At 39.6% G+C, this 24028-nt stretch overlaps 1 protein-coding gene across 1 annotated transcript in view; it reads right to left on the bottom strand.

Moving 5' to 3' along the window:
• Positions 1–238: 238 nt before the first annotated feature.
• The window catches only part of hecw2a (HECT, C2 and WW domain containing E3 ubiquitin protein ligase 2a), a 48803-nt gene continuing 25013 nt past the window's right edge, over positions 239–24028 (bottom strand). Inside the window, exons 17-30 of the mRNA XM_072440177.1 lie at positions 22491–22593; positions 20782–20878; positions 20576–20659; positions 18951–19033; positions 16289–16409; positions 15918–16031; positions 14396–14548; positions 13324–13422; positions 12817–12946; positions 11653–11799; positions 10388–10502; positions 2393–2478; positions 1503–1615; positions 239–1013 (exon numbers count right to left, since the gene is read on the bottom strand). Coding sequence (XP_072296278.1) covers positions 902–1013; positions 1503–1615; positions 2393–2478; positions 10388–10502; positions 11653–11799; positions 12817–12946; positions 13324–13422; positions 14396–14548; positions 15918–16031; positions 16289–16409; positions 18951–19033; positions 20576–20659; positions 20782–20878; positions 22491–22593 — 1557 coding nt within the window. The 3' untranslated portion in view covers positions 239–901. The remainder of the gene's footprint in view (positions 1014–1502; positions 1616–2392; positions 2479–10387; positions 10503–11652; positions 11800–12816; positions 12947–13323; positions 13423–14395; positions 14549–15917; positions 16032–16288; positions 16410–18950; positions 19034–20575; positions 20660–20781; positions 20879–22490; positions 22594–24028) is intronic.

Raw genomic sequence — 24028 nt, forward strand, 5'->3', positions numbered from 1 at the left:
CAATATTAAACATATTTTTTTAATCATTATTTTGTACTCCATTTCATCTTGAACTGATCCGAAAATGACTAAACTAAAAAATAATCAATATATTTCAAAAACAGATACAAATTTGATTGAAAAACAGCAATTTTTTGATTGAAATTGAATTAAATTGATATTTTTGCACAGTTATCATTACTGTTTTATACCTTTTCAGTATCAAAATAATATATAATAGTTTTTGAGATTGATCTGCCCATCACCAGTAAAAAGTGTATTCCTGAACAAAAGCAAGTAAAAGTTTGGTACAGGCCCTTTAACATTTACATTTTATGGCGTTTCTATTTACTCTAATACATTCAAACATGGCGTGGTTTGGTACAATCATCTCTTTCCCCATATAGCGGTAACGTTTCCATACATATTTGATTTAAAAATGAATTAATTAACCCATCACAACGAACATCACGTAACCTTCTGATAAAACTGCACTGTAAAAATAAATGCTGAGATTTTAGTTTTGTTCTGTTTTTGTGAGCGCGCGCTTGTGTGTTTGTGTATTTATAGGTCTTTATTCCACCGCAGCCCAAAGGAGGACGTAGGACACAGTTTTGAGGTCCAGGAAAAGGGGGAAAAAGGGAAGAAGTTTCTGAAAACCCCCCAAAAAAACAACAGTCTTTTTGATGACGAGGAGGAAAAGAAGAGTTGTAAATCCAAGGCCGTTAACTCAAAGCACATGTGGCTCGAAAAGGAACGTGAAAAACAAATAGAGATTTCCACTGTCTTTTTTCAGCGAGAGTCAAAAGTAAAAAGGCAGAAAACGTGAAGTGGTTTTGGTGATTTCGGCTGAAAAAAGTCAGTCTTAAACATGTCTTTCCCTCTCTCTCTCGCTCTGTCTCGTGAGTTGACCTTGGCGGGTTCACTCTAGGCCAAAAGTGCTGGTCTCCTCCACGGCCGTCACAAGTTTCTCGTAGAGCATTGAAAACGATGGGTACGGAGGAAGGTCCAGGCGGTTAAAGCAGGTGTGCGCCCTGAGGAGAGGGGAAAACGACAAGACACGTAACGCTAACGAGTAATAACGTCGAAATACAAGAGCCTGTGTTAATTGCTCATCGAAAAGCGCTCGGAATTGAGTTTAACGCGTTCATCGTTCACGTCGCAGCGGCAGAAGCGGGAGAGAAAATCACACGTTTGCTGAATCCAGTTGAAAGGAAAGCGCGGTTATCTTTCCCTTCACAAAATAATGCACAAAAGCGAAAGGCAGATGGATTCTCATGAGCTTGTGAACTCACTAATATCGCGAGAATGCCACTTGGCTGTTTAACGTCAAGGATTCCTTCAAATTCAGAAGATATCTCCTCTCAAATATAACCACATTCTGCATAACTTTTAACCTCTGCTCTACCTCCCGTTTGTTGAGCTCTTACTGTCTATTAATGATCCACGAGCACACGAGATGATATTTTGACACGGAATACAAAGTAAGCAGAGTGTTCATAGGTATTAGATTACATTTGTACCTGGGTAATGAGGTGATCTTGCCCCACTTTTCCACACAGAATCTGCGAGGTCCATTACTGCCTCGGAGTGAAGCAAAGCCCTCGTAAGGAATGCTGGACGTGCCCGTGACAAACTGCAGACGAGGAGACACAGAAATGAATTCATACAGACTAAATGTGAGCTTAATGTAGTACATTTACCACAGTGTTGCACCTGTATATCAGACAATGCAATAAAGATATATATTAACAGTTTAGACAGTAGAGCACTATTATAAAGAAGGAATTAAGATGTTTATGGCTGTGGGCTCTTCAGTCAAGTGTTGTATTGGGACAGGACCTCTGAGTCGTACACAATGGGTTAAAAAACATAAATAAACAGGTAAATCAAACTATGTTACTTAGTGCGGTGAGGTCACAGTGAAGAGGTTCTGCAGTTTTGAACAGGAAGTCAATGAACCTGTTTCTGTTACTAAGCTGTTTTAGAGCAATATTTATCAGAATGTACTGTAATACTTATGTTGTACAACTTAATATTAAGTTCTAGGTGGAAAAAAAACATGACATGTCTTCGTTAAAGAACAATAATGATGATTTATGGACTAAAAAACAGCAGAAAAGACTCTTGAGATCGAGAAAACGTCAGATATCGAGGCGATTCAGAACAGTGTGTTTTTGACGCTCGGAGGGGAGAGGACTTTCTTTCAAACTAACTTGAATTAATCTAAATACAACTCAACAAACAAGCGACAAAGTTAGAACAGTAAAGTAAATGTATCATAATATGTGTTGTCCGAGTCAGCTGGCGGTAACCGAGCCGCTCGATCATCACAAGCAGAACCATTTCTGTCCACACGATGGCAGCACTCTCCCACAGTCCGAGCGTCTCATTCAGCGCCGGGGGCCAGTACCTGCAGCAGCCTCAGCCTCTGCTCGTTGTTGAAGCGCTCCACCGCCGCCCAGAACCAGCGAATCACTATGTGGTTGTCATGGTAACCTGCGGAGAGGAGGAAGAGGAGGAGGAGGAGGAGGAGAGGGAGATGGAGTCGCATGAGTCAGGTGAATACCAAAGCAGGCCTCTGTCTCCGCTCCTCTTGTCTGAACCGTGTTATGTTTATTGGCGTAGCTGTAGCCGCCTCGGGGCAGAGTGACGGAGATGTGGCGGCGGTTCTGAGTCGACGACCTCCTCTGTCACACAATTACACTGCCATGTCATGGGGTCAATGTGGTGGCGTGTAATGCCAAGAGTAGTAGGAAGAAGATGACACATTTTCCTGGAGAACAATTCTATCCATTGACAGTTTGAAGTTTAAATATCATGTTGTAACTTTTCTGCTTCTAGGTGTGGGCGATATTGACAAAAATGTACATCTCAATGTTTTTTTGCATTATCTCGATAGCAATATTGAAACGATATGTCTTAGTTGAGGCTCAAGTATCGCACAAAACGGGAACGGACCATAAAATGAGCCACAGAAGTGCAGAAATGTGACTTTAAAGGCTTGGTTTGGGTAATTGTAATAGTTATAATTTTCAACAAAACGCTGGATATTCAAATTTTGCATCGCTGTAAATTGTGATATTATACATTTTTCAGTACATTTTCCACATTCATATTGGTATTTCCTGCAGTATCCTGTCAAGTAATCTCAAATACAGCAATAGTCTGGTTGGCTAAAAAGGACATCAATTCAAGTATTAGCATTTTCTGCTTTGATTTCTTTAGAACGTAAAAGTAGAGAAGGAACATCTAGCAAGTGAATTCATAATATTAAAGGAGTGCAGTACCTTTTCTGGTGGAGGGTGCTTTACTTTGCCCGGAATGTTCCTCAGTATGGCTTTAAACACATCTATTCATGCATTTGTTCAATTATAACTGTTTTATTGCTCAAAGATCCCTTGAAAGACAAATGCATTCTCCCTGTGATTGGGCTCGCCGCTCCACAGATCGGACCCGTAACTTGGTCTTACGGCGTCGCCTACCTGTCTCCATGGAGATATAGATATGCTTAAAGCCACACTGCAGAACTTTCCAAGCAATAACATATCTATGGAGACAAACGGCAACGGCAAGTTTATTTAAATACTTTTGTGACTTTCCAAACCAATTTCCAGGTAATTAAGTTTGGAAATAACACATTTATTTCAGTTTTTTTCAACCCACTCCCTTCACAGAAATGTCAAAGCAACAAACTGCCAAAGAAATTCTGCGTTTTTGTTTGTCTTGTCATGTTCTAACAATAGAACAATGTTTTATGTATAAAACCGTCGTATTATTATTTTTGTCAGAAATAAAAAGTCCCGTCCTTTCAATGGGCTCGGGTCTTTAATGTTTAATGGCAGAAGGAGCCGTCGTTGTCGATTGGTCGCACAAAACTCTGCCGAGTCCAGAGCCGTCGTGAGTCTTTTGTCTCCAGATTCTGGCCCAGGTTCAGTCGCTGAAGCTTTGGCCGCAGCCTCCAAAAACCTTTTTAAATGATTGACGGGAAACGACTGTATTGTTGTGACTGAGGCTTTTGATTTTTTGCATAAATCACTGAGCAATAGCCTCAACCCACCTGCGTCTCTGGACTTATTATAATTATTTACTCCCCTGTTCAAAGGAAAAATACTGTGCTGCTTTATATGATATTGTTTAACTATAAGCTGTTGAAAATACCCAAAATATAATGACATATAATCTGTTTCATATCCGTTTTACATTGAGCATAAGCAATTACGAAAGAAAAAACTGGTTGTGACTGTGATAAAAGAATGTTCCAGAGCCAGTTAAAGTGCAGATGAAAGGTTATATCACATTAAAACATAGTATAACAGCATTATATTTAAGACTTAGCTAATAATCCTGTCTAAGTTTCCAGAGTTTGGTACAAAGTTTATCATTTTACTTCCTGGTGGAGCATGGGTAGCTATTTCCATAACTGTTACCTAGCAACTAGATACCGTTTTTTCCTGACTATAAGTCGCACTGGAGTATAAGTCGCACCAGCCAAAACATGCAGAAACAAGAAGAAAAAAACATATATAAGTCGCACTGGAGTATGAAATGCGGTTGCAAGTGTGAAAATAACAAATAATATCACATATAAGTCGCTCCAGAGTGTAAGTATGAGTATATAAGTATAAATATAAGTATAAGTTGCACCCCGGCCAAAACTATGACTATGACTTATAGTCCGGAAAATACGGTAATAGTAAAAAACAAGCTCTGAAGCTTGAATAATCTACACTATAATTATAATTTGAGGAATAGAAATACACAACGCCACCTTTAATTTGTCAAATTAATGTTTCAACTGAAAATTGTGTTTTTTGCGTGAACTTCCTGTAACTGTAATTGATTTTATTGCTGCATTCATGTGGTTCTTGGGTGCTTTTGAAATGAAAAGTTGGGATTTTACTTGTTTGTGTTCATATGGCTTTATCTCGAAAAGTTTAACAGCCTTTAAAAGAGTCAACCAGTGAGATTAGTTGTTGTTGCCACATGAACACGGCGTTAATCAACTTTTCTCCACAAACTGACTCTTGACTGACGTAAAACTATGATGAATATTTACCACGCCAACGATCCCACATAAAGCACTTCATAAACATAAACTAAACAGGAACGAATCCAAGTAAAGTCATTATTACATAAACATGAAAACCTGGCATTTATTTGTGTTTATTAGTCAATGACAAGAACTTCTACTTTACTCAAGACTTGGAGCTGCAATAACGCGCCGTGAGTGATAATATAAACACTGTGAACGTGTTTTGTGTGATTATGACACGTTTGTGAAATAACATGCAGCTCAGGAGAAATGATCTGACTTGGTAATGAGCGCGCTGTCGTGTCGAGAGAAGTCAGAGCAAACTTGCCCTGGTTTGACCTCTGCGTTTAACCCCTACAGTTCACAAACCAATGCTACACGTGGTATTGTTTCCTATCGAGGCTCTGCTGTTACTCACGAGTGCTCGAGTCAAAACGGCCCCGGTTTTTCATAGTTTGTGATTTTTGGAGACGCCAACTCTTCCATGTACACGTACAATGCATTAAAGGTGAATGTATGACACCGTTAAAGTGCAAGCGTTCTGTTTACAATCACTGGAAGAGCCTATATCCCATACTGTATCTCTTGGATGTACATATTTGGCTCTTACTGCTCCCTCCCTCTGTACCCAACAGCTAGTGGTTACTTTGTGGTTGCATCTCTGTACTTTGTGGTCGCATCGCTGTACTTTGTGGTTGTATCTGTACTTTGTGGTTGTATCTCTGTACTTTGTGGTCGCATCTCTGTACTTTGTGGTCGCATCGCTGTACTTTGTGGTTGTATCTGTACTCTGTGGTTGTATCTCTGTACTTTATGGTTGTATCTCTGTACTCTGTGGTTGTATCTCTGTACTTTGTGGTTGCATCTCTGTACTTTGTGGTAGTATCGCTGTACTTTGTGGTTGTATCTGTACTTTGTGGTAGTATCTCTGTACTTTGTGGTTGTATCTCTGTACTTTGTGGTTGTATCTCTGTACTTTGTGGTTACATCTCAGTACTTTGTGGTTGTATCTGTACTTTGTGGTTGCAGCTCTGTACTTTGTGGTTGCATCTCTGTACTTTGTGGTTGCAGCTCTGTACTTTTTGGTTGCAGCTCTGTACTTTGTGGTTGCATATCTGTACTTTGTGGTCGTATCTCTGTACTTTGTGGTTGCATCTCTGTACTTTGTGGTTGCAGCTCTGTACTTTGTGGTTGCATCTCTGTACTTTGTGGTTGCAGCTCTGTACTTTTTGGTTGCAGCTCTGTACTTTGTGGTTGCATCTCTGTACTTTGTGGTCGTATCTCTGTACTTTGTGGTTGCATCTCTGTACTTTGTGGTTGTATCTCTGTACTTTGTGGTTGTATCTCTGTACTCTGTGGTTGTATCTCTGTACTTTGTGGTTGCATCTCTGTACTTTGTGGTAGTATCGCTGTACTTTGTGGTTGTATCTGTACTTTGTGGTAGTATCTCTGTACTTTGTGGTTGTATCTCTGTACTTTGTGGTTGTATCTCTGTACTTTGTGGTTACATCTCAGTACTTTGTGGTTGTATCTCTGTACTTTGTGGTTGTATCTGTACTTTGTGGTTGCAGCTCTGTACTTTGTGGTTGCATCTCTGTACTTTGTGGTTGCAGCTCTGTACTTTGTGGTTGCATCTCTGTACTTTGTGGTTGCAGCTCTGTACTTTTTGGTTGCAGCTCTGTACTTTGTGGTTGCATCTCTGTACTTTGTGGTTGCAGCTCTGTACTTTTTGGTTGCAGCTCTGTACTTTGTGGTTGCATCTCTGTACTTTGTGGTCGTATCTCTGTACTTTGTGGTTGCATCTCTGTACTTTGTGGTAGTATCGCTGTACTTTGTGGTTGTATCTGTACTTTGTGGTAGTATCTCTGTACTTTGTGGTTGTATCTCTGTACTCTGTGGTTGTATCTCTGTACTTTGTGGTTGCATCTCTGTACTTTGTGGTAGTATCGCTGTACTTTGTGGTTGTATCTGTACTTTTTGGTAGTATCTCTGTACTTTGTGGTTGTATCTCTGTACTTTGTGGTAGTATCGCTGTACTTTGTGGTTGTATCTGTACTTTGTGGTAGTATCTCTGTACTTTGTGGTTGTATCTCTGTACTTTGTGGTTGCATCTCTGTACTTTGTGGTTGCAGCTCTGTACTTTTTGGTTGCAGCTCTGTACTTTGTGGTAGTATCTCTGTACGTTGTGGTTGTATCTCTGTACTTTGTGGTAGTATCGCTGTACTTTGTGGTTGTATCTGTACTTTGTGGTTGTATCTCTGTACTTTGTGGTCGCGTCTCTGTACTCTGTGGTTGTATCTCTGTACTTTGTGGTTGCATCTCTGTACTTTGTGGTCGTATCTCTGTACTTTGTGGTTGCATCTCTGTACTTTGTGGTAGTATCGCTGTACTTTGTGGTTGTATCTGTACTTTGTGGTAGTATCTCTGTACTTTGTGGTTGTATCTCTGTACTTTGTGGTTGTATCTCTGTACTTTGTGGTTACATCTCAGTACTTTGTGGTTGTATCTCTGTACTTTGTGGTTGTATCTGTACTTTGTGGTTGCATCTCTGTACTTTGTGGTTGCAGCTCTGTACTTTGTGGTTGCATCTCTGTACTTTGTGGTTGCATCTCTGTACTTTGTGGTTGCAGCTCTGTACTTTGTGGTTGCATCTCTGTACTTTGTGGTTGCATCTCTGTACTTTGTGGTTGCAGCTCTGTACTTTTTGGTTGCAGCTCTGTACTTTGTGGTTGCATCTCTGTACTTTGTGATTGCAGCTCTGTACTTTTTGGTTGCAGCTCTGTACTTTGTGGTTGCATCTCTGTACTTTGTGGTCGTATCTCTGTACTTTGTGGTTGCATCTCTGTACTTTGTGGTAGTATCGCTGTACTTTGTGGTTGTATCTGTACTTTGTGGTAGTATCTCTGTACTTTGTGGTTGTATCTCTGTACTCTGTGGTTGTATCTCTGTACTTTGTGGTTGCATCTCTGTACTTTGTGGTAGTATCGCTGTACTTTGTGGTTGTATCTGTACTTTTTGGTAGTATCTCTGTACTTTGTGGTTGTATCTCTGTACTTTGTGGTAGTATCGCTGTACTTTGTGGTTGTATCTGTACTTTGTGGTAGTATCTCTGTACTTTGTGGTTGTATCTCTGTACTTTGTGGTTGCATCTCTGTACTTTGTGGTTGCAGCTCTGTACTTTTTGGTTGCAGCTCTGTACTTTGTGGTAGTATCTCTGTACGTTGTGGTTGTATCTCTGTACTTTGTGGTAGTATCGCTGTACTTTGTGGTTGTATCTGTACTTTGTGGTTGTATCTCTGTACTTTGTGGTCGCGTCTCTGTACTCTGTGGTTGTATCTCTGTACTTTGTGGTTGCATCTCTGTACTTTGTGGTCGTATCTCTGTACTTTGTGGTTGCATCTCTGTACTTTGTGGTAGTATCGCTGTACTTTGTGGTTGTATCTGTACTTTGTGGTAGTATCTCTGTACTTTGTGGTTGTATCTCTGTACTTTGTGGTTGTATCTCTGTACTTTGTGGTTACATCTCAGTACTTTGTGGTTGTATCTCTGTACTTTGTGGTTGTATCTGTACTTTGTGGTTGCATCTCTGTACTTTGTGGTTGCAGCTCTGTACTTTGTGGTTGCATCTCTGTACTTTGTGGTTGCATCTCTGTACTTTGTGGTTGCAGCTCTGTACTTTGTGGTTGCATCTCTGTACTTTGTGGTTGCATCTCTGTACTTTTTGGTTGCAGCTCTGTACTTTGTGGTCGTATCTCTGTACTTTGTGGTTGTATCTGTACTTTGTGGTAGTATCGCTGTACTTTGTGGTTGTATCTGCACTTTGTGGTAGTATCTCTGTACTTTGTGGTTGTATCTCTGTACTTTGTGGTTGTATCTCTGTACTCTGTGGTTGTATCTCTGTACTTTGTGGTTGCATCTCTGTACTTTGTGGTAGTATCGCTGTACTTTGTGGTTGTATCTGTACTTTGTGGTAGTATCTCTGTACTTTGTGGTTGTATCTCTGTACTTTGTGGTAGTATCGCTGTACTTTGTGGTTGTATCTGTACTTTGTGGTAGTATCTCTGTACTTTGTGGTTGTATCTCTGTACTTTGTGGTTGTATCTCTGTACTTTGTGGTTGTATCTGTACTTTGTGGTAGTATCTCTGTACTTTGTGGTTGTATCTCTGTACTTTGTGGTTGTATCTGTACTTTGTGGTAGTATCTCTGTACTTTGTGGTTGTATCTCTGTACTTTGTGGTTGCATCTCTGTACTTTGTGGTTGCATCTCTGTACTTTGTGGTTGCAGCTCTGTACTTTGTGGTTGCATCTCTGTACTTTGTGGTTGCATCTCTGTACTTTGTGGTTGCAGCTCTGTACTTTGTGGTTGCATCTCTGTACTTTGTGGTTGCATCTCTGTACTTTGTGGTTGCATCTTTGTACTTTGTGGTAGCATCTCTGTACTTTGTGGTTGTATCTCTGTACTTTGTGGTTGCAGCTCTGTACTTTTTGGTTGCAGCTCTGTACTTTGTGGTTGCATCTCTGTACTTTGTGGTTGCAGCTCTGTACTTTTTGGTTGCAGCTCTGTACTTTCTGGTTGCATCTCTGTACTTTTTGGTTGCAGCTCTGTACTTTTCTGGTTGCATCTCTGTACTTTTTGATTGCAGCTCTGTACTTTGTGGTTGCAGCTCTGTACTTTTTGGTTGCAGCTCTGTACTTTCTGGTTGCATCTCTGTACTTTTTGGTTGCAGCTCTGTACTTTTCTGGTTGCATCTCTGTACTTTTTGATTGCATCTCTGTACTTTTTGATTGCAGCTCTGTACTTTGTGGTTGCAGCTCTGTACTTTGTGGTTGCAGCTCTGTACTTTGTGGTTACATCTCTGTACTTTGTGGTTGCAGCTCTGTACTTTTTGGTTGCAGCTCTGTACTTTTTGGTTGCATCTCTGTACTTTCTGGTTGCATCTCTGTACTTTTTGGTTGCAGCTCTGTACTTTGTGGTTGCAGCTCTGTACTTTGTGGTTACATCTCTGTACTTTGTGGTTGCAGCTCTGTACTTATTGGTTGCAGCTCTGTACTTTGTGGTTGCAGCTCTGTACTTTTTGGTTGCAGCTCTGTACTTTGTGGTTACATCTCTGTACTTTGTGGTTGCAGCTCTGTACTTTGTGGTTGCATCTCTGTACTTTGTGGTTGCAGCTCTGTACTTTGTGGTTGCATCTCTGTACTTTGTGGTTGCAGCTCTGTACTTTGTGGTTGCATCTCTGTACTTTGTGGTTGCATCTCTGTACTTTGTGGTTGCAGCTCTGTACTTTGTGGTTGCATCTCTGTACTTTGTGGTTGCAGCTCTGTACTTTGTGGTTGCAGCTCTGTACTTTGTGGTACTCGGCGACGCCCTGTACCTCCTCTATACTCCGTGTTGTTCCTCCAGTCCGACAGGTCGATCTCGGCTGTTCCGGCGATCACCAGCTCCAGCTCCCGAGCGTCGAACACCGACACCAACCGAACGTCCACCACCTGCAGAGGCACAAGAGCGACTCATTTACGGACGTTTTATCCCCATCGACAGTCAGCACATTTCACAGACCTGGAACTTGCTTTGGATTCTGCCCTCGGAGGAATACATGTTATTTTCTGGTTCCTCCTTCTTCCCCGATACACAATACTCACCATTTAGTTCAACTGTTGATACTGTCTTTCTGCCACTCTTCTCTAGGTTTATACTTTTTCTCACAGTTTTTTTGTTGTTGCTGTTTTTCCTAAGGACCGGGAACGCTCTGGGTCTGTTTTTTTCATTTGCTTAATTCCCGTGAACGTCACTTAATCTGCTCCTCTATTATTGCCCAACAGCTGTTTGGTTTCAGCTGCTGTTGTGACGTTGGGCTTTACAAATGTAATTGAGTTTAGTGTTTCTCATTAATAGCGGCCACTGAAAATAATTTAAAACAACCTGGACAATACAATCAAGTCCATATTTATTTTACATTATTGTATTGTCATGAACATTATGTAAAAGTAACATTACTGTTCTAAAAAAAAGACTGCGTACTGTATTTGCACCTTTTTTCATAGTTTTGGCCGGGGTGCGACTCATACTTATATTTATACTTATATACTTATATTCCGGAGCGACTTATATGTGATATTATTATTTAATTGCAACCGCATTTCAAACTCCAGTACCACTTAAATGTGTTTTTTTCTTCTCTACTATGCATTTTTTGGCTGGTGCGACTTATACTCCGGTGCGACTTATATTTATACTTATATACTTATACTCCGGAGCGACTTATATGTGATATTATTTGTTATTTTCACACTTGCAACTGCATTTCATACTCCAGTGCGACTTATATATGTTTTTTTCTTCTCTATTATGAATTTTTTGGCTGGTGCGACTTATACTCCGGTGCGACTGATACTCCGGAAAATACGGTAAATAAGAAATAATTAACGGCTGATATTTATCCTCCACAAATTGTTATAATAAAAAGATTGTATGAGCAGAATCCACGGGACGCCCTGTATGACTTTGACCTATGAGTTCTGTTGCCGGAGTACATACAAGTACACCGTATAGTACATACAAGTACACCGTATAGTACATACAAGTACATCGTATTTATGTCAAACGTATACGTGAAAACCCAAAAGCCGCGCGCCGTACCTCGTAGAAGCCCCGCACCAGGCTCTCGGTCTGCTGGGCCACGCCTCTCTCGATCCGCCACTTGACCATCCGCTCGATGTACTCCTTCTTGTTCTTCTCGGACACGGGGATCCCAGCTCCGCCCGGCTTCAGCTCTCGCTCCGTGATCTGAGGAGTCACAGCCACAGCCACATGACTCTCACTTCAGACCATTCAGCTGCATAAACATGTTCGGAATATGAATATTTGACCAAAGAAAACAAAACAACACCACACAATGACACAACATAAAAGGCAACACTTATTCACAAAAAAACATCACTTTTTATACATTAACAGACAACAATGTTTTACATTTACGAACAGAATTGGATGAATATGACAGATTAGCAGGCAGTTATTTGGATTCATTCATTCATGTTTTTTATTTATACAGGGAAAACCCAATGAGAAAAGTTCTCTTTTTCATGCGTCCCTGTTAAAACACAACACAAAATAAACAACAGACAAACACAGGATACTTGACCAGTGCTTTAAAATCATTAAAAGGCATAAAATGATTTAATTTAAAAAGTCTCTGTGTTTTGTTCCACAGGAGCAAAGTTGTTGAAAGCCTTTTTTCCTGTCTCTGATAATGATAATCAGTGAATCTGAAGCTAGAAAGACTTGGTCCTCCCGAGTCAAAAAACTTTCAGTTGACAATTATTTGATTGATTAATATGATTGATTAGTCGTGATCGATTGCTTAACGTGTTTCAGTCCCACAGAAAACATTTATCAACATGAACAAAGAATGAAGGGAAGATTGTATTTGATGGCCTGGTGTGCAGTATTTAAACACAACTTGAAATATGTGGAGATAAAAAAATGATGCCGAATCTAAGATAAGATTGAGTGAAATAAAATAAACCAGTAAATCAGAGAAATGTAAATAAATAAAAGATAAAGGGAGTAAAAGAGGGCAAAGTTACAACAGGGCTGAAGGAGAATTTAACAGATTATTGATTATTTACTTACTGCTTCTAGATTACTCGACAATGTTTCTGACTGGATTGAAATACTTTTTAGTTTAAACCAAAATTGGAAATAACCAAGCGCATTTTACTGACTGATATTTAAAACATTTGGTGAAAAGCTGTAGAATTGATGAGTAAAATATCTTTAGTTCAGCTTGTCCGCACGTACCTGCCCAAAGACCTCCTCGTTGACGGTGAAGGTGAGGTCCAACATGTCCTCGATGTCGTTGTCCTTCATCCACTGCAAACTCTGGTGAAACTCCTCGTCCAGGAACTCCAGGTCGCTCAGGTCACACGGGCTGAACCGGAGACAAGAGTCGAGACACAAGAGGTTCATCAGGTCACATTTATTCCTCACTCTTTATCTCTTTATTGGTTCTTTGTGGCTCTTTGTGACACTCGCTCACACGACACGACAAAGTCAAGTTAATCGGAATAATGTGCTGATATTTATATAGGTTTCACCAAATCACCAAAACAAGGTCCTATGTTTGTGACTTCTGTTCATTGGCAATGGAAATAAACCTTTTTTGATTCTGATTCTAATATAGAAAATGCGACCCATTTTGAGTCAACTTCAAGCGTTTTCTTTTACAGCATTGTGCCGTTTCATTGTTAAACTGTAACGTATTTTGGCATAGTTTGACATAAAAAGCGTGCTATTTGCAGGACTCACATGCGCAGGAGTCCTTTGTAAAACGGGCGTGTGAAAAAGGCGTCCAGCAGATACTGATGGACAAGAGCCAAGCCCAGGATCCGCCCACTGAATCTGAACCTGCAACGAGAGCGAGAAAGGCCTTTTAGTAACAAAACATGAAATACACACAGAGGCAAATGAAGCAGAACACTTAAATTGTCCACACAACAACAGTAACAATAGACCTTTTAAAAGCTCTGGTGTGATACCGTATTTTCTGGACTATGAGCACTTTTTTTCATGGTTCGTGATATTATTCGTTATTTTCACACTGGCAACCGCATTTCACACTGACAATTACAAGAGGGCGCTCTAGGCTCTAACGACGCAGAAGAAGAATCTGCACTTCCTCTACCTCTGGAGTTTGTGGAGTTGTTTAGAAGTGACACAGAGGAAGAAGAATTCAGTGGATTTAGTGATTTGGGGTCAAACTGATGCTTTGGTAAACTTGTTAGCATGTTCTTTATGCTATAGTTATCTGAATAACTGTTCACATGTTACGTTAACATACCAGACACTTACCACAGTTCTGTCTGTGCCTCATGTAGCTGAAGGTGTTAGCTTTAGCATACGTCATGTAGCTGAAGGTGTTAGTGTTAGCATACGTCATGTAGCTGAAGGTGTTAGCGTTAGCATACGTCATGTAGCTGAAGGTGTTAGCGTTAGCATACGTCATGTAGCTGAAGGTGTTAGCGTTAGCATACGTAATGTAGCTGAAGGTGTTAGCGTTAGCATACGTACACCTATTCACCATGTCCTCTCATCTGTTATTATTTTAAATTGCATTTCAAGATGAAATGTCTGTTCTTGGTCTTGGATTTTAGCAAATAAATGTCCCCCAAAATGCAACTTATACTCCAGTGCGACTTATATATGTTTTTTTCTTGTTTATGATGCATTTTTTGGCTGGTGCGACTTATACTCCGGTGTGACTAATAGTCCGGAAAATACGGTAATATTTGAATGTGAATAACCCTGATAATATCGTTATTCCGGCGACGATAATCGTGTCAAAATGTAAATATCACACTGGTCCGAGCGGAGATCTCACCACTCGTGATGGTTGTCCACGAAGGCGGACATGGGGCTGATCTGGACCGTGTACGTGTCGTTGGCCGAATACTCGAACAGGCCGTAGTACGGGTTGAACAGCTCCCGGGAAACGAGGAAGAAGAACTCCCTGGAGGGGCCGCTGTAGTCCAGGCTGCAGCGACAGAAGCTCATCATTCACATTACTCCAGAAATATGAGAAAGAAAACTATGACTGTGTATGGATCCAATTAAAGAGTCATTACTTTCTCCCACATGTTATAATCTATGGCTTTAAAAAGATTTATATCTAAACTATTTAATACGTGCACCAAAAATACAGAATACTGACTGAGAGTAACCATTATACCATTATGTATTCCATTATAGTTACACTTTCTAATGTTGTTAATCAGAAAACATTAAATCAAATAACACATTGAACTACAATGCAGTTAGCTATATATTTTGAATTGAACAAAAAAAGAGTATAAACATGTTATCACAGAAAATCACATTTTTTAAAATTTCACTTCCTGTTTGAAATTGATGAGGTAAATTACCCAGCAAACATTAGGAAAAAACTCATCTAATGTCACAATGTTTGATGTTCAAATAAAAATATATGGGAGCAACTTTATTTTGTTGAGTTAAAGGTGGTATGGACGATTTTTTTCAGCAATTTTTTTTAATCATATTTCCTCGTGGCGTGGATAAATCATTTGTCCTGCCACGTATCAATCATAAACGCACCTATCGCTCACCTGCAGCCGCGTCAGGCTCGTCCCCACGTTCCCGCGTGCCTAAGCGCATGGATCTATCATAATATAGTTCCCTCAGTGTACGGGGCAAAATGAAGACGGAGAAAGACAGTTCGAGCTGACGCAGAGGTGGACAGAAATCTACGGGAGACGAGCAATGCGATGCGATCCGTTGCGCTAATAAACAAACGCACCTGTGTGTTGTATCGGGCCGCACGGGGGAGTGGCATGAGCACTTCCACCTGCGTTCTCAAATCGCCGAAAAATCGTCCATACCGCCTTTAATGTTTTAAAAGGTCAAAAAAGGGTCCCTAGTGTGATGTCACTTCCTGTCTTTTCTCGTTTTCTCCACAAATACTTACATAATTGGTTGAAAAACTATAATTTATATGTACAAAAGTTATATACACTAAATAAAGTCAAAATTACAAAATTGTAAAAAACAGTCATACTTTAAACTTTAAAGAAAAAAAGTACAGTAAACATTGCTGTGAGTGTGATGTGCATTCTCCCTTCTCTAATTAGTGTTAAATACATTTATTCGACAAAAATAAAGCTATTTTGATCCTTTGTAGGTATGACGTAATGTAAAAGTATCCAAGTATTCAGAACACAGTACTCCATGGAGAGGAGCACCAGAAAGACTCTACTACGTGCTTCTTATCAATGGAGTGAAGAATGATGAAGACTTCATTTGTATATTTTATCTCATAGTTGACACGGTGAACACTTACAAAAATGTTCAAAAGTGTGGATAAGTTTTAATATTGCTGTATGCCTCACCCGTCCTCTCCCACGAAGCTGACGTAGAGTTTACTTCTCTGTAGATCTTTCCGCGAGTAGCACATGATCTGATTAAAGGCGTCCTCCAGGAGATGGTCTCTGCGAATAATTAATCTGGAAGCACAGTGGAAAAAGACACATAAATTGCTCATAAATTGCTCATTTTTACAACAAACACATCTAAAATACACTCTTTACGTTTGTTTTCAATACTTAATTTCATCCCAAACACTACGGACTCGTACGTATTCATATAGATGACTGTAGAGCACATAAAAGTGTCTGATACTTAGCTGCTCTTTGACCACTATTTGTGAATTTTAAGTGACGAGTAAACACGTAAAACGCAGAATTGTCGTGCGTGAACTCACTTGACTTTCCCCGGGCCTTGGCCATAGCCCTTCGTCTCCAGCTTTCGATAAAAGTTTCTGAGTTTGGCCTCGAAGTCTCTCTTGTACGGGGCAGGCGCGCGGGCGTTGGCTCGCTGGGTCCCTGTGACGCAAACCGGGGGGGAAAGAAGACAAATAACTCAGATGTTTATGACGCCGGCGGAGCTGGGGGCGGAGCTGGGGGCGGAGCTGGGGGCGGAGCTGGGGGCGGAGACATGACTTCAAGATGGAAAACATACATACTTTATCTATCTTTTAATTCACAAACAGTGTGCTTGATTCAAAAGAACACAAATATCATTAAACCTGCCACTGTTTTTTTTTTTTGAGTCCTTTTATTAAAATATTGTATCAAAGTGTATTGCATATGGGAATGTATTGAGAGTTAATGTATATTTTAACAATAATACATTTAAATTTTAATAAATGTTGATTAAAATGAAAAGTGCCACTTTATAGTAACTAAACCATAATAAAGTATGAACATTGCTAATCATGTTAGTTTGTTAACATTTTATTATGATTATTATATTTTATTATTATCATCATCATGATCATCATTATTCTCATTTTTATCGTAATTACTATTATCAATATTACCATTATTATTTATTGTTGTCGTCATTATTATTATGATCAATATTCTCATATTATTCTCATTTTTATTATTATAATTATTATTTGATTACTTTTGTCATTTACTTATCTAATTTATATTTTTTTGTTCTATTGTTTTAGGTGATCTACGTTCTAAAAAAAAATCTATACTTCCTAAATGAACTGATACATATACGTGGCAGGAAACATGGCAGATAACCCTAACCCACTAATCCACTAACCCCAACCCTAACCCTAAACGTGGCGGGAAACATGGCAGATAACCCTAACCCTAACCCTAACCCACTAACCCACTAATCCACTAACCCCAACCCTAACCCTAAACGTGGCGGGAAACATGGCAGATAACCCTAACCCTAACCCACTAACCCACTAACCCACTAAACCTAAACCCTAAACCTAACCGTTAACCCCGTAACCCTAACCCTATCTCTAAACCCTAACCCATGGCAGATAACCCTGAACCTAACCCTAAAATATGAAAGATAACCCTAACCCTAAACCTAACCCTAACACTAACCCTAAAACATGGAAGATAACCCTAACCCACCCTATCCCTAACACGAACCCTAAAATATGAAAGATAACCCTAACCCTAAACCTAACCCTAACACTAACCCTAAAACATGGAAGATAACCCTAACCCTAACCCCTAACCCTAACATGGAAGATAACCCTAAACCGTAACCCTAACACTAACCCTAAAACATGGAAGATAACCCTAACCCTAAACCCTAACCCTAACACTAACCCTAAAACATGGAAGATAACCCTAACCCCTAACCCTAACCCTAAGGCCTAACCCTAAAACATGGAAGATAACCCTAACCCTAACCCTAAACACAAAACCTAAACCCTAACCCTAACCCTAAAACATGGAAGATAACCCTAACCCTAACCCACCCTAACCCTAACTCTAAAACATGACAGATAACCCTAACCCTAAACACTAACCCTAACCCTAAAACATGGAAGATAACCCTAACCCTAAACACTAAACCTAAACCCTAACCCTAAAACATGACAGATAACCCTAACCCTAAAGCCTAACCCTAACACTAAAACATGGAAGATAACCCTAACCCTAAACACTAAACCTAAACCCTAACCCTAAAACATGACAGATAACCCTAACCCTAAAGCCTAACCCTAACACTAACCCAAAAACATGGAAGATAACCCTAACCCACCCTAACCCTTACCCTAACACTAACCCTAAAACATGGAAGATAACCCTAACCCTAACCCCTAACCCTAACATGGAAGATAACCCTAACCCTATCTCTAGAACATGGCAGATAACCCTAACCCTAAACCTAAACCCTAACCCTAAAACATGACAGATAACCCTAACCCTAAGGCCTAACCCTGACCCTAAAACATGGAAGATAACCCTAAACCTAAACCCTAACACTAACCCTAAAATATGGAAGATAACCCTAACACTAACCCTAAAATATGGAAGATAACCCTAACACTAACCCTAAAACATGACAGATAACCCTAACCCTAAGGCCTAACCCTGACCCTAAAACATGGAAGATAACCCTAAACCTAAACCCTAACACTAACCCTAAAATATGGAAGATAACCCTAACCCTAAACCTAAAACATGGAAGATAACCCTAACCCTAACCCTAAAAACTAAACCTAAACCCTAACCCTAAAACATGACAGATAACCCTAACCATAAAGCCTAACCCTAACCCTAAAACGTAGCAGATAACCCTAACCCTAACCCTAAATCCTAACCCTAACACTAACCCTAAAACATGGCAGATAACTCTAACCCTAACCCTAAACCTAAACCCTAAACCTAAATCCTAACCCTAACCCTAACCCCTAACCCCTAACCCTAAAACATGGCAGATAACCTAACCCTAACCCTAACCCCTAACCCTAACCCTAACCCCTAACCCTAACCCTAAACCTAAACCCTAACCCTCAGTTGAGTGTTTCTGGTGTGACCCATGGTATGGTATGGCATGGGTGACCTTATGGCAGACACACAGACAGACAGGATTACCAGGGGAGCTTTGAGGGGACGAGAGGCAGTAACCTGGATGAAGTAACGGCGGCACATACGACATGACCTCCTCTTCAAACAAACTGCAGACACAAGCAGGAAATAGCTTCAGAACAGTGTCACCTTCAAGCAAAATATACATTTGGGATATTGGCGGTGAAATTTAAACAACAGCATTTCAGAATAATACACTGGAGAAATGTGTAGTTGTGTAAAATGTAGATGTTTATTTCTATACTTGTATGGATTTTGTATTTATTTTGTGTGCTATGTAACTGTGATATGTAACTCATGGACTGATTTGATAGTGAAAAGCAGAACATAGTCGGTGATGCATATGCTATAAGTGTTTGTGTCAATGTGTTTGTGTCAATGCCTGTGCGTGTGTGTTGTGAATTGTCCCTACTGTTGACTGGGTGTAATTGCATTGTATAGTTTATTAAATGAGGGACTGCAGATGGAAACTAGGTCTATAGCTCTGATCTGGTGCGGAACGTCTCTGTTTTAATGTCTCTGCACATCGTCCTTTCAAATAAAAATAAAACTTACTTTCCAGTCGGACCGGGAAGGTACGTTTACAACAATGAATTTATTGGGAGACATTTTTCATTTAATCTCAGACAATTTGTACTGATCCTCAAGAGAAATTATTTAGGAAACAGAAGATTATAAGTTGCACCTTTTTTCATAGTTTGGCTGACTTATACTCAAATACGCAAATTATAAGTGATATTATTTGTTATTTTCACACTGACAATCGCATTTCACGTGTTGATTATTTTCACAATGGCAACCACAAGAGGGCGCTCTAGGCTCTGAGCGACGCAGAAGAAGAATCAGCACTTCCTCTTCCTCTGGAGTTTGTGGAGTTGTTTAGAAGTGACACAGAGGAAGAAGAATTCAATGGATTTAGTGATTTGGGGTAAAACTGATGCTTTGCTAAACTTGTTAGCATGTTCTTTATGCTATAGTTATCTGAATAACTGTTCATATGTTACGTTAACATACCAGACACTTACCACAGTTCTGTCTGTGCCTCATGTAGCTGAAGGTGTTAGCGTTAGCATACGTCATGTAGCTGAAGGTGTTAGCGTTAGCATACGTCATGTAGCTGAAGGTGTTAGCGTTAGCATACGTACACCTATTCACCATGTTCTCTTATCTGTTATTGTTTTAATCATTGGTCTTGGTTTTTATCAAATACATTTCCCCAAAAATGTGACTTATACTCCAGTGCGACTTATATATGTTTTTTTTATTCTCTGTTATGCATTTTTTGGCTGGTGCGACTTATAATCCAGAAAATACAGTACTTTAAAAAAAAAAAATGCAATAAAAATAGAATGAAGAGGGACTTTCCTATCCCACTTAAATGTTCCACACTAAACATATGCTAACGTTAACGGCAGTAAAACCCACTCGTGCTGAATGAGCTGGTTCTTCTGACTAAGGGCAGAAAAGCGACTTAGTTCGGTGCTAAAACTACACACAAATATACTACTACTAACATGGCGGCGTAGCGAGATAGTAACACCTGTATCCTACTTCTACTACAACTTCTACTACCACAACTGCAAAACACTTTACTCCTATATCTTTGTACTCTGTCATTTACCTGCACTTACCTCAACAACATGACAAGGTCGGCGTCACTGGAGAGGCGAGCCAGTCCGTTCACTCCTTCACTGCGAATGAACTGCACTTTCTCCCTGTCGAATTCACACGTGCGAAAATAGAAAAAATACAAATAAAAAACAGATGCAAAGTGTACGTCGCTTTAGAGTCGGAGGCTCTGAAGCCCGGACGCCGTGAACGCGAGTGGAAGTCGTACTTGAGCGAGTGGTTCCGGGCGAGTTCCGGCTGGCGTTCTTGCAGGATCTCGAAGATGTTGGGTTGCCGTAGAAACGCGACTATCTTGTCGTTGTAGGCTAAGAGAGAAGAGCAAAAAAATATCAGAGGACATTAACGCCGGCTATGTTTTCGTGCGCACCCAAAAATCTGATGGTTATTTGATTTCTAGAGTTGTCGGATAACGGAAATGTTAGGAAATCAGTTTATCGCTTTATTGTACATTTTTGTCCAGTGCATTTGACCCATCATTCTGCTAACCACTCTGCCACTGTGCTAATCGCATTTCTTTCTGATTGTGCAAGTTTTGACAAGGAAAATAAAGCAACAAAAATAAAGAAAATAAAGGAAAACTAATGTGGCAAAGACAAAAATGAAAGAGAAAATATTAGAGATTGAAAGAGTGAAAATGAAAATTGATTGAAATGATCAGATTTCTCTTGTGGATGTAAACACACACAAAAATCTGATCTACTTATTGGGTTATTATCAGATTATTCATGTAAATCAATCAATCATGTCATTTATTTCGAGCTTTGTTGTCAAGGCAAATTATCCCAATGTAAACTTTCACTATCGTTTGTACACTTACAATAAATAATGACATAAAATATACATGTATAAATATATATATACATGTACCCAGTGTCCCAGATGTGTAGCTAACCAGAAAAATAATTAACTAGATGTAGATTAAATGTGTTTTCCCTAATGAAACTGTTTTGTTGATAAGATTGTTAATTAATTTAGTGACTAATGATCATAATGAAAGGCTAAAAACAATAATGACAATTTAATCAAAAACATGTTAAAATCATTGCTAAATCAGAATTGAATAATATTGAAACAAGGTATTAACCGGGTCTAAGTCTAACCAAACACAGGACTAAACGTGGTCTAGAACAAGACTAAACCGGGACTAAATAATATGAACAAACCAAAAACTGTTCAAACGTTCACAGGCTCTAAATCTGAACTGAAACAAGTACAAAACAAGGTCTGGCAAAAGCAGAATATACCAGATCATAGTTCAGACTAAACACAGCGACATAAACCTCAGCTGGACCAACAATTGCTGTAAATTACGACCAGAGACGGGTAAAACCTATTTTCATTTTATTTTTTAACCCATAGTAGATTTAAATAGTTTTTCTTTTTGACTTGTATTGGTTGTTTTTTCATTGTTCATTGTTTTATGTTGCACCGAATCACCAAAACAAGTTCAAAACATGTGAATTCTTTTCATTGACAATGGCTATAAACTTTTTCTGATTCTGATTGTGAAAAACTCAATTACATTAGTAGTTATAGAGTAATATTAGACCTCACACTTTTACTTGAGAAATATATCTGAGAGTAAATGTTTTGGTTACTCTTTCCACTGTGAGTAAATCTACAAGTGACGACAGCTTTATATTGAAAAAATATATACCATTTTTTCAACTTTTTTAGATATGATTGACATTTTCTCCTTTTTCTCCTTTGAAAATATCAGATTTCATGCATTATTTAATGTTTTGTCCTTCCAAAGACGTCAACCCGAAACGATAATATCAGAAGTTACGTCCAGACAGTTTTACTCTGGAGTCGTTGCTCTAACTCGACTACACTTTTGACAACTCGACCCGCGTCCGACCCCGACTCCTTCACCGGATTTCACGGACGAGGCCGAGGGTAGAAAAGCGCACTGACCGACGGGCACCAGGTCGTGGTACTGGCTCCGGCTCGACCCGCTGAAGGTGCTGGACGGCCGCGGCAGGATGGGCGGATTGGCCTGTCGAGAGTCGTCCACCACCTGAGGACAGAGCACACAGTTCATGTCGCGTCCCGCTCCTCCACACCGACACGCAAAACGCCACAAAACCCTCATCTTTGTGGTTTATAATGAGTATTTTTACACATCTGCGCCTGGAATGTTGCGCTGTCAGGTATTAAACGTCTCTATCTTGCATTTCATTCATGTAGAATTGTAGTTTATTTCAGTTTTGTTTTTTTGTTTGTCACTGTGAGCGGGCGTGGTCACCTAACACACCTGTACGCCCAGTCAAGACTTAAAATGATCTTAAACGTTCAACTTATGATATATATAATTTAATTCCCATTGCACATGAAGGCAGCGTTGTTGTTTTTCCCTATGAATCAATTATGTCTATATTTGAGTTGTTTATAGTCTTAAAATAAATGTATCGTTAATGGTCAATAAAATGCTTGATTCTAATTGTATTTTCCATAAAACGTCTGATTAAAATTAGCCTGAATTCAAACTGAAGCTGTTCCAGAATCATTTGGAGGAGAAACAAATGTCTCGAGTCTTTGTGAAGCTGAGACTCTGAAGTTTTGGCTTGTGAAGTCTGATTGACTCTAATTATAAGCGAATCCTGTAAATATAAGGCAGAGTAAAGCTGCTGTTGAGAGAAATGGACTGATCGACACTGTTATGTATGTTTGTTGAACCTTGACAAATCCCATTACAAAATTAGATACAATATTTAAGGATAAAGTCAAAAGTCCAGTCAGAATGCATATAAAACAAGACCAAGAGAATGACTGCGTTCCGATGATGTTTTACAAGCCGAGGATCTTGATAGTTCACTTTTAGCAGACAAGTTAAGAACAAAACTACAACTCTAATAATGTTAGACGTTGGATCCACAATCTCAAAATAAAAAAAGTTGCTGCGTCCTAAATGAAACAAAAGTATCCAGCCATGTGACGACGGTACGTTACACTTTTACTATGCCATGTAAACAAATGTGTGGTTTTGCAAAGAGTATTGATTCTGCTTGTAACGTGGCTCTAAACAGAGAGTGGAGACTATGGGAGTCTGTAGTGGATTAGTATTGAGCCCATTCACTGAAGACTACAGTCTGACCCTCAACGCCTCAAATGATACAACATGAGACAATACTTTCAGTAGTCAAATGCTTTAGTGTTTGCCTTTTCTACTACAAGTAAAGGTGTTGAAATCACTTAACAAAATGCTACTATATAATACTCCTGAGCGCTCGCTGAGGGCTGAGGCTCCAACTTGTCCCATAAACGAGACTCAAAAGGCCTTTTCCGTCGTCTCTCTTCCTCCCACATCAGACCTGCACCTTTAAGTCTCCTTTAAAAACACATAAATGTGTCCCATGAGCTGCTTGGCCCATTTAGGTAAATACATTCATCACACCGAGTCTTTAGAGTGACCCACAGTAACTCTAGAAATCAACATTTTAATCTGTATTATT

This window comes from Eucyclogobius newberryi, unplaced genomic scaffold (genome assembly GCF_026437365.1).
Source record: "Eucyclogobius newberryi isolate DKJ021-1_F unplaced genomic scaffold, fEucNew1.0.hap1 SCAF_112, whole genome shotgun sequence".
Taxonomy (NCBI): Eukaryota; Metazoa; Chordata; class Actinopteri; order Gobiiformes; family Gobiidae; genus Eucyclogobius; species Eucyclogobius newberryi.